We start from the raw sequence: 10,804 nt of genomic DNA, 5'->3' as shown, positions 1-10,804 counted from the left end.
AAAAAAAAAAAAAAAAAAAGAGGGATAAAAAGCTAAATGAAAAAATAAAAAATATCAATTTTTTTGTCCTCGCAGCGTCGGAATTTTTTTTTTTTTTGCTGTGTTTTTTTGGGGTTTTTTTTGTTTTTTTTGTTTTTTTTTTAAAGCTTCACCATCGCTGCAATAAAAAAAGAGGCAAAGCGGGTTGGCTTTTGAAAACCGCTATTGTTTCAAATTCCGAGACTAAACAATTGGTCATTCTGCTGCCGAAGGGGGGCCGGAGGAGGGAGGGGAGGGTTGGGGGGAGAAGGGCCAGGGCTGTAAACTCATAAAAACCTTCCCCAGCCCAGACGTCTCGCCAGAACTTCGGAGTGTGTGAGTGTGTGAGGGGGGTGCCCCTGTGCGTGGTGCTGGTGTCGTTGTTGTGCGTGGCTTGGAATTCTGGCGGCCTGGAACTGCTTTAAAGGAAAAAAAAAAGAAAAAAAGTAAAAAAAAAAAAAAAGGAAAAAAAAAAAAGGCAAAAAAAAAAGAATAATAATAAGAAAGAGGAATAATAATTATTATTATTATTATAATAAAAAGAACAAAGGGAATCATCCCGAGCGCTGAATTTTCACGGCATCTGCAAGAGAAGAATAAATTAACAAAAGTCCCTCCCCACCTTTTCTCTCCCCCCCCCCTTATTTTTTAACTACCCCCTCCCTCAGTGGGGAAAAAAAAAAAAAAAGAATAAAAGAAGAAGAGGAGAACTTTGTGACTGAAGCAGAAACCAAAGCATTTCCACGTTGGGTTTCCCCACATTCCCAAGTCGTTGGAGTAATTTAGGAGTTCCTGAAAGTTTTCTTGCACTGTTTCCTTTACAGCCGTTTAGTTCCTTAACCTTCAGAAATTTATACCCTATAAAGTTTTATAGCGGTCATATTCTTTTATTGCAGCACACTGCACTGAATTTTCCTTTTTTTATGACAAGTTACTTCCCTTTCTCTCCCTTCCCTCTGTAAGCTCCAAATATCTCTCTTCTTCTTCTTCTTTTGTTTTCTTTTCAGGGCTGCCCCAAAAGAAAGGATTTTTTTAAAGGGAAAAAAAAAAAAAAAGAAGTGAAATATTGCCCTTTAGAGCGCCCATTATGTTAAAAATTAGTGGAAAAGGATCCCTGGTTATATTTCTCACTACCTGCTTCCTGCAGGGCTGAGCAGGTCTCAGGGTTGGGTTGGTTTTTTGGGTGTTTTTTCTTTTTTAAATATAGAGATGGAAGCGCTTTCCGAGCACTTGTGTTTCTTCACGAGCAATAAAACGTCAAACGAATTTAGGGAGGGAATTCCAGGAATCGCCGACTGAGCCCTCGGAAAAGGGCCCCGCGTGTCAGAGCCGAGGTGATGCCAGAAGGGAAAGCGGGGTGGGGATTCCCAGGGGTTGGGTTTGGGGTTCGGATTTTTCTCTGGGAAAGTTTTTCCTCGGGGGGAAAGGGGAATAAAAGCAAAGGAAGCAAATCCGCTTTATCCCCTCCCCGTCCCCAAAGGCCGAGGATGAAACCCTCAAAAAACAAACAGGGGAACAAACGAGGGACCCCCGAGAAATGGGACCGGGGAGCCCCAATCTCCCATTTAACAATAAAATAATAACCCGAATAAAAAGAATTGGGAAAGCAGCAAGTTTGGGTGGGACCAAGGAAACACTTGCTGCTGCTCCAGGGGGGAATTATTTCCATTTCCTCTGGACTTTTTTTTTTTAAACATAAGCAAAAATAAGAATCCTCGGAACACCCTTTAACGAGCAGGAAAACACAACGCAAATATTTCTGAGGTTTTAGGCGAAGCAGTAGAACACAATGACATATAGGAGCTGTTGTTCTAAAATCGATTTTTATTCTGGAGCATTAAACATCTCTGGAAAATACATCCGGGCTGATGCTACAGAAGACAATTTTTTTTTTTCCATCTTTTTTTTTTTTTTTTTTAAAGTAAGCATATTTCCTAATAAAATGAGCTAACATTTTAAATTCTATTTCAAAAGAACCTTATATCGTCATCTTAAAAATATCCGCTCTTTACCACAATTCTAAGGAAAAGGGTTTCTAAGTCCTGGTGGCCGATGGGTTGCAAAACATCAATTAACTCACGGAAAAGCTTCTGAAAAATATAGTAATGAAGGTTTAGGCAAGTCCACACTCAGCTCGAGATATGAGGAACAAACCAACTCAGATCTGAAATCCATCCATCCTTGAGAAGAATCAAACGAAACTGGAATTTTTTTGCCCAGCTTAAACGCAGCTAAAACGTATTTTTCGACCCCTTATCTCTTTCTCTTCTCTTTCTCTCTTTCTTTTAATAAACCCCCGTTTAGGGAAAACCATCCTGCTGCCACCAACTCCCGCGGCTCGAAATGTCTCCTGAAACAGCTTTTCTTAATTTAGTTTCGAGCCGCGGAGCGAAGTTTGGTTCCGTTGAGCTCCCTCCGGCAAGAGAACAGTTAAATTTTGAAGCCCCCAAGGAGCCACTTCACGGGAAAGTCTGGGCATTAAAAAAAAAAAAAAAAACCCACACTAAAACTCAACCAACTTTCTGAGGAATGGTCTTAAACACTTAAGCTCTGGTTTCTTGTCGAGGGGAAGGTTTTGTTGGGGTTTTTTTTTCCCCCCCCTTAAGAGGATTTGAAGCGGTGGAAATTTCAGAGGCGATTCTTATCTCCGGATCGTGGAGGGAGGGGGGGAGAAAAAAAAAAAAAGCAGGAACACTTTCCAAAAAAAACCCCCACCAATCTGCCTATCGCTCCTTCCCAGAGCAACCTCTGCTCAGCAGATAAAAGTGGTCTCGCCAAACCTGACTCTGAGGATACACAAGTCACTTCTGCGAACAGGTTTGCGCTGGTTCCTTCAGACACACGGCTGAAAAAATGCCTTTTCTCTCTTTTTTCTCCCCCCCTCGCCCTATTAAAACAAGCCACCTTACACTCGCCTTGTTCCTAGAAAGCCTCCCGGCAGCTAAATATACAAAAGTTGCACACGAAGGAAACGACAGAGGTTTATTTCGGTATTTTTTCCGTCCACTATCAACTGCAGGACTCTTCGCATACTTCAAAAGCCACGGTAGAAACAGAAAAACGAGCTTCAACATTCACAGAAACACAACCACGAACACGGTTTACAACACCCACCATATCAGCGACTGGAACTAACCCCCCCAAACCCGGCCCTCCCTCCCTCCCTCCCTCCTCCCTCCCCAAAACAAAGTTCAGTCTTACAGAGATAAAGGGGAGCCCGGTCCCTCCCGGGCGGGCTGGAGGGACCTGCAGCGGCTCTGGCCGAGGGGAATCAGCTCCGGCCGCAGGACACGAGCCCGGCCAGCTCCGGATTTGTTGCTCTCGGGGCTCAGGATGAGGATTAGGGAGGGGGGGAGGCAGCCGGAGGAGCCGCCGCAGCCCCCGGTGCCACCCCTGGGACGAGGTTCCTTCCTCGGGGAGGCCCCGGGAGCGGCCCCGGGGCCCGGAGGGGAGCGGGGGGCAGCGGGAAAACACGTCGGGAGCTCAAAAAAACCCCAACCCCAGCAAAACCCCAGCGACATTCAAGTATTAAAAGCGACTCAGTGAGCGGGAGGGGGAAGGAATAACGCACAGGCTGGGGTTGGTACTTTATCTCTGCAACAGCCCTACTGCTTTAGGAAAAGTCAATTCACAATAAATTATAAATATCTAGCGCTAAGAACACAACCTTCCCCTCCCTGATAGCTCTACTAAGGTAGTTTTTTTTTTTTTTATTTAACTAGAAAAAATCCCATTCTTCCTCTTCTCTAAAAGTTAGGGATAAGTTGGCAGGGGTTCTTCCGCCCCTTTTTCTCCTAAATAATTTACAATGCGGCTCTGAGAGTGCCCCCCGCACACTCTCGCTCGCCTCCCTCCCCGTCTTTTCTCTTCTTCCAAGTGCCCCAGTATAAAACTACCAGATGAGGAGGTTCGCCTGTAAAGATCCCACTAAACTTTTCAGGCCAAAGTCACATTTCTGCCACGGCACGATCGGAATAAAAATTCCGCAGAATCAAACGAGCTAAAAAAGTAAAAAATAACGGGGAGGGGAGAAGGGGGGGGGAGGGCGGAGGAGGAGAAGGGGGGGAAACCCCAGTTGGGAGTTGGGGCTGTCATTAACCGGCTACCCCGGGATAAAGTTGGCGAATTGCAAATGATTTGTTGGGTGCAATTAAAGGCGAGTCTTACGAATGTGTCTGTCCTGCGAGCAGTTTTAATTAAATCGTCTGGTCTCTTGGCCAGCTCGGCGTGGGAGTGGGAGTGGGGCGAGCGCCTGTTTTCCAGGGAACCATTGTCCTCACGTGGGGAAAGAAAGACAGCGAGCTTTGCTGGGGGTTTGGGCCGGCGTGGTTTTGGGTTTTTTTGTGTGTGTGGCCGGTTGTGTTTTCCATGGAGAAAACGCGAGCAGGGAAAGCTGCTGCTCCAACGGGAGCCTGCGCTGTGTTAACACCGAGGGGAGAGGAAAAGAGAGAAGGGGAGGGGGGAGAAGGAAAAAAAGAGGAAAAGAAAACAAGAAAAGAGAAACAAAACCCAGCGTGTGTCCCCCAAAAAGGAGCTGCAGTTCTGGCTAAGTTGCCTCCTAAGTGGCAGCACTAAGAAGATTTAAAAATAAAAAATAAAAGGAAGAAAGAATAATAAGCAACATCTCGCATGCAAAGGTGGAGATGGGGAACGGGGGAGGGGGGTGTTCTCCCTCGTTTCGGGGGGATTCGGCAGCGCTACAGGGGGGTTGAGCTGCCGAGGAGCCTGGGACAGGGGGAAAGGGGCTGAGGGGGGGGGGGGGTGTTGCTGCTTTTCTGCTTTTTTCATTCCTTGCCCTGCTCCTTGTTCATTTTCTTCATTTTCATCCTTCGGTTCTGAAACCAGATTTTGACTTGTCTCTCACTCAGGTTGAGGAGTCTGGCCACTTCGTGTCTACGGTCCCTCGTCAGGTACATATTGAATAAAAACTCCTTCTCTAGTTCCAGGGTCTGGTATTTGGTGTAAGGGCATCGTTTTTTCCGGGAGGAGCGGGCGTGCAGCCAGCTGGCAGCTGGGTTGGCTGAAAGAAAAGCAGCAGCAAGATCAATACCGCGCAGCCCCCGAGTGTTTCTCAGAAGGTTTTAATCACGCCATCAAATATTAAGATTATACACACACGCATATGCGCGGCTCGGGAGGAGGGGAGAGGAAAATCACTTGGAATCCTCGGGGTCGGCACAGATGGTGGGGGGCCCGATCCCTGAGTTCCACGGGCGCCCCATCCCTCCCGAGTTTGGGGGGGACTCGGGGGCGCGTTGTGTGAGCTCAGAGCCGTGTCTGTGCCCACCCTGTCCGTGCCCACCCTGTCCGTGCCCACCCGTGTCCGGGCTCACACGGATGTTTGGGCTCACACGGATGTTTGGGCTCACACGGATGTTTGGGCTCACACGTGCCAGAGTTTTTCCCCCCCCCTCCGCTTTCCCGCAGGTCCCTCCGTGCCAGGTAAACACCCACATCCCCTCCCAGGCTGTCAGAGCGCCCCATCTGCGCGTCGGCTACAAAGAAACCCAGGCGAAAATTACATATATCTCTATTTTTTTTTTTTTCCCGAGACTCGTTTTCCCCACGTGTCCGTAGATTTACTCATAGATTTACTTCTACGGACGCGCCGCGCACGGAAAAGGGCAGAGAGAGAGAGAGAGAGAGAGAGAGGAGGGCTGGAGGAACCTTTCATAAATCCTATAAATCCTGCCCTTTTTTTTTTTTTTTTCCTGCTTTGTGGCAAAAAAAAAAAACCGGTCTCGATACAATAAACATCCTCTGAGGGCTGCGGGGACGCTGCTGCCGGAGATCTGGACAGTGTTACCCAGAGCCACGGACATTCGCAGGGCTGGAAACGCGGCCAGAAAATAAATAAAAGGTTGCCCGTCACGCTCGCGGGTGGGAGAAGTTCCGTGGGAATCTCGCAGAAAGGACATTCCAGGGATTAGTCCGGGCGAGGAAGGGGGGGAAAAACCAACATTTTGGGGCCAAAGCCGCCCCCACAGACACCAGAGTGGCGAAGGTCGCACCCAGAGGTGAAGTGGGTTTAGGGTAAATAATGGAACGTTTACTAATCACATGCAAATATCGGCTGCCCGTGGGGTGACTGAGAGGCGGGAAAGAGTAAAACGGAGGGTTATGGACACACCACGTATTTCTATTTTATTTCCTTTGCCTCCTCTGAAATTATGACTGAAGCCATAAACCTTTACACCAATTAAATGGACCATTATAAATACACACACACACACACGCCATCGCAACGTTTCCTCCACGTAAAATGAAATATATTGAATATTTTTAAAAAAATAATCCGGTTAATCTTGCCCTGTAAGTACTGCCTCTTACAAATTTGCACGGCTATTTCCTTAATGTAATTGACTTGATCTAATATGCAGAATTAAATATTAAAGAGGAAGAAAGCTGTTAATAATTGATACTGTTAATCCTGCTACCCATCCTTTAATGGCAATGGAGGGCCGTGCTTCATAACAGGTTTTTATTCGGTTTGGGGTTTTTTTTTTTTGGTCGTATTTTGGATCGTTAAAATACATTTTAAACGCCAACGTTGCTTTATCTGCTCACTAGACACAAATCCCCAAACAGGAAAGCGAATGGGAAGCGGTTCTGGCACGTCTTTTCCTTAAAATCCAGCAAATAATTTAAGAGATTCCTGCGCCTTGCACAGGGCAGAGATCCATTATTAAGAAATACTTTCAAAAATGGAAAGAGTCGGGGAAATCGGAGGGAGGACTTTCTGCAAAACAGCTTCGTCTTCCAGCCCTGGCAGGTTCTCAACATCAGCCCAAATTAAACTATTATTTAAAACAAAATCCGCGTCGTAACCACACGCCATAGAAACCACACAGCGTCCTCCTCGCGCGGGTCCCTGCACTCACTTCCAACTTAATAACATTTTCTTGGACAAGATTTTTATATATTCAATTTCAGGGACATTGAGCACAGGACCCGGAGATTTAATTCTCTCCAATCATTCACCTCGCGGTTGCAGTTTGTTCTGGATCTCTGCCCAGCACAATAGAATAGGACTTTCTTTTTGTGTGAGTGTGTGTGAGTGTGTGAGTGTGTGAGTGTGTGAGTGTGTGTGTCTGTGCGAGAGTTAAACGGTAGGAAAAAAAAAAATATATGTCACCATAACATCCTGCACAAGGAGGGGAGGAAATCACGGGGGCCAGAATATTCTGTGTTTTTAATCCTGGGGCTGCCATGGCAAAAACTCCGTGGCTGTTCCACGTCGAGTGAAAAAGAAAACAGGCGTTGATTCAAAGGGAAGGAGGATGTCAGGGCGTCCCGAGGAGTTCCACCCTCGGCGGGGGCTCCTGCTCCGCCAGTCGGGAAAAGTTCGGCTTTCCCTGCGAAATATTTTTACTGGGAGGGCGAAGCCAAGTTTTCCTCTCTCCTCCTGCCCGGGCTTCACCTTTCAGCTGCAAACCAGGTACCAGCCGGGCAGGCACGAGGTGCAGACACCGATTCTTCCTCACTCGAACGCATTGTTATCATTAGCAACATTGTTATTATCATTAGTATTAATAATCGCGTTGCTGATGGCATTATTAAATATTTTCAAGGCGAACGAGTCTTTTTCTATATTCCAACGGGTAAAAGACGAACCAGCTCGCCGAAAAAGCGCCTGCTGAAGTTTAAGCGTTTCCCCAATCTGGCTACATCACAAATAAAAGCTGATATAAAAGCTGATATAAAAGCTAATTAAGTTGGAAGCGCCCCCCCTTCTTTTTTTTTTTTTTTTTTTTTTAACTAGGAAGGAGCGTGGCTTTGAAATTATTCATACCCGGAATATCGTCGCGTTTAATAAACGAACGGTTAAAACCACAAACGAACAAGCAAAGGCGAGGGACAAACGCCGGGCAGGGGCAGCAGAGCCCGGCGGGAGCCGCGGAGGGAGCGCGGTGGCCCCGGGATGATGCTCCGGGCACGGCAAAGCCCCCCTGCTCTTCGCTTCCCCCCCACGCGCGGGAACTTTTCCTCGGCGGTTTCGCCTCTTTTCCCCCCTTCTCCTCCTTCTCCCCCTCTCCCTTCTCCCCGACATTCCCCGGCTCCCCCCGTCCCTTCCCTTCCCTTCCCTTCCCAGCTCCCGCACCCGCTCGCGTTTCCTCCCTCTTACTAAAGCGTCTCTGCTGCCGGAGCCAGCGCTCGGGAGGAAAGAGGGTGACTCGCTCCAGCTTTTGTCCGCTCTGGACTCCGGTTAAGCCCAGAGACGACGCTCATTTTTATTTTTATTTTTATTTCCCGGCAGAGACAATGCCACCCCTCTCCCCTCCCCACCTCTCCCCTTAGGTTGGCATCAGCAAAGCCGAGACTTTTCTTTAAGCCCCGATTTTAAACTTTACGCAGCATTGTCCCCTTTTATTGCACCTCCTCCAGCTTTTATACTGTTTACTTCCTCACTTTTATAACTTACTTTGATCTGTCCTGTCTTTGTCTTCGCTTCCTTCACAAACTTTATTGTCCTCGAAGCTGGGCCTTTGATTGGAAACGATCCCTTCCCTTGCAGCAGAAGTTTCTAAATTGTACTCCTGTGTTCCCTGTTTATGGACATCCCCGGGACGGCCCAGCAGCGGCTCTGCCTTAACAGATCCCTGCCCGGGGAGGTTCTCTGCCCTGGGTACTGGATCCAGCCAGCTCCGGAGGTACCTGCTCTCAGATGGGACGCTTTGATGTTGAATATATGGATGGTAGACGGCAGGAAGGGTACCAGAAGAATGTGGATTCAAAGGAGTCCAGGAGGCGCTGAAAACTGGAGGTTTTGGCTGAAAACTACAGGAGGGGAATTCTAGATGCTCATTGTGCCCAGCTTGCCTGGAACTCGAATATTGCCCAGACGAAAATTTAGCTGAAGGCGAGTCTTCGCTCTCATGACTTATAATGGAGTCGACATAATAATTGCTAAGAGTCCCAGAAATGGACATTCTCAGACATCATACAAAGCACGGTTCAGTGAAGGGAAAAAAAAAAAAAAATATATATATATATAGGACAGATCTAGATTTGTACTCTACCCCCTTCTCCAACTTCCCAGCCAACAAAGTACAGTTGGGCTGCTGTGTTGTGAGCTCCCAGCGAAATGATTGGTCAAACTTTTTTCGTGTGCCTGATAAAGCGTCAGTCTCGGCGTAAATCAATCGAAGCCGAGGGGGCTGCGCTGCGCTGTCATCCGCCCTTGCATTCCATATCAAGGATGGATTGTTTTATGTTTATGCAATGTTGCAAAACGTCAGGAGTTTTCGGAAAAAAAAAAAAAAAAAAAAAAAAGCCCCCGAATGGCCAAAGCCGGGGCTGATATTCCTAAATATCTCCCTTTCCTAGGTTTGCTCCTGGAATATTATGGGGTGGGGTCCGAAAGGGGGGGGGGGGGGGGTCTTTTTTTTTTTTTTTTTTCTGTTAAAGAAAGATGCTGATGGGCTCGCTTCGCCTTTAATAACGACCATGGGGGAATAGAGATAAAAGCTGTTCTTTGCCACTCGGGCTCCGGAGCACGACAGGGAAAAACAGAGAATAAGTACAAACCACCCCCCACCCCCCTCCTCGCGTGATTTCATATACATTCATTACAGTCACACACACGCACATAAATACACACGAATATGCTTTTTTTGTAAAGCAGAAAGATGGCTCTAGGTAGCAGGAGTGCTGGGGAGGGCGTTATAAATAATTAACCATCTGGGATGGGGGAAAATGGATCGTTAACACGGTAAAATAATGTGGGTAAATATGAAATTCAAAACGCCAGAGGTGCCGTGGCAACTTCGCCCAGGGAGCTGCCGAGCCCTGGGTGCATCCAAAGCCTGCCTTCGGCTTCGTGCCTACAGATATAGAGACATATATAAATATATTAAAAATATCTCTGCATATGAACATATGTCCGCATGTTTGGCGGCATCATCGGGGTCGCTCCGCTGGAGCTAAAATAGTTCCCCACATCCCTGAAATCAGAAGCCTTCCTTTAACTTTACAAGGCCAGTAAAAATACAGTGCCCCACTGATCCGGCTTTGCCACAGAATGCCTGAAACTCGCGATGGTTAAATAGTTTAATAAAACTTACATTAGCTTTCTTTGATTTTTATAGCCTTGAATTTATTGCCTGTGGAAAAGAAAGGGGGCGAAGGAGGAACCCCTCGCGTCCGCAGCGCCCCGTGCCCCCCTCGCCCCTCGCATCCGTGTGCCCGCGGTGCGTGTCCAGCACCACCCCCGCCCCACGCGCATTTTCCGCGTGTTTTCCAAATCCTGGCGATTTCGGGGCTGTTCCCTCGCCCCGGTGCCAGTGACTGACGCGGGGGTTCGAGCTCGGTGCGGCTCCAGCCCCGAGCTCGCGGGGAAACGGGCTCAGTTTTCCCAAGTTCTGGTGATAAATCCCTTTATTGCGAGACGCTCCGGTGGCGCCGTAAATGTTGGTTAAGGAAAAGGTGCTCCCCGTGAGCACGGCAAAAGTGTTTCTCTGGACTTCAGCCGTAACAGTCGGGATCAATTTGCCTCTTTTAATCTATTGCCCCTCCGTCCTGCTCCCGCTCACCCCACAGCACTGAAGGATATTTGAAGTGAAGGGCAAAGAGATTTCTAGGAATGATAAATCATCGCGAATCCTTCCTGAAGTGTACGGAGGTGGGAAATCTATATTAACAGGCTAATAATAACAGTGAGGGGTTGCTAATAACCGCCTGGGATGAAGGAAAAACCTATTTCGCGTTTCCCCGTGTCCGTGTGAGTGTCGGTGTGAGTGTCTGTGCCTGCACAGAGCGGAGGTGGGAAATCGCTGCCAGAGGTGTT

The 10,804-nt window shown here is 47.7% G+C and overlaps 1 protein-coding gene across 1 annotated transcript; it reads right to left on the bottom strand.

Moving 5' to 3' along the window:
- Positions 1-4,487: 4,487 nt before the first annotated feature.
- On the bottom strand, positions 4,488-9,178 carry HOXB9 (homeobox B9). The gene is made up of 2 exons (XM_027668951.1): positions 8,441-9,178; positions 4,488-5,038 (listed from the first exon to the last, which is right to left on the bottom strand). Exons 1-2 carry the CDS (start codon positions 8,946-8,948, stop codon positions 4,803-4,805), a joined length of 744 nt encoding a protein of 247 aa, XP_027524752.1. The 5' UTR covers positions 8,949-9,178; the 3' UTR covers positions 4,488-4,802.
- Positions 9,179-10,804: the final 1,626 nt, after the last annotated feature.

This window comes from Corapipo altera, unplaced genomic scaffold (assembly GCF_003945725.1).
Source record: "Corapipo altera isolate COAL_440 unplaced genomic scaffold, ASM394572v1 134, whole genome shotgun sequence".
Lineage (NCBI taxonomy): Eukaryota > Metazoa > Chordata > Aves > Passeriformes > Pipridae > Corapipo > Corapipo altera.
This window is presented reverse-complemented; position numbering and strand designations above follow the sequence as displayed.

Coding starts and splice junctions, on each gene's coding strand:
- HOXB9 (XM_027668951.1), bottom strand. CDS start 8,948: ATGTCCATTTCTGGGACTCTTAGCAATTATTATGTCGACTCCATTATA. Junction 5,039..8,440: donor CAAAGACAGGACAGATCAAA/GTAAGTTATAAA, acceptor CTTTTCTTTCAG/CCAACCCAGCTGCCAGCTGG.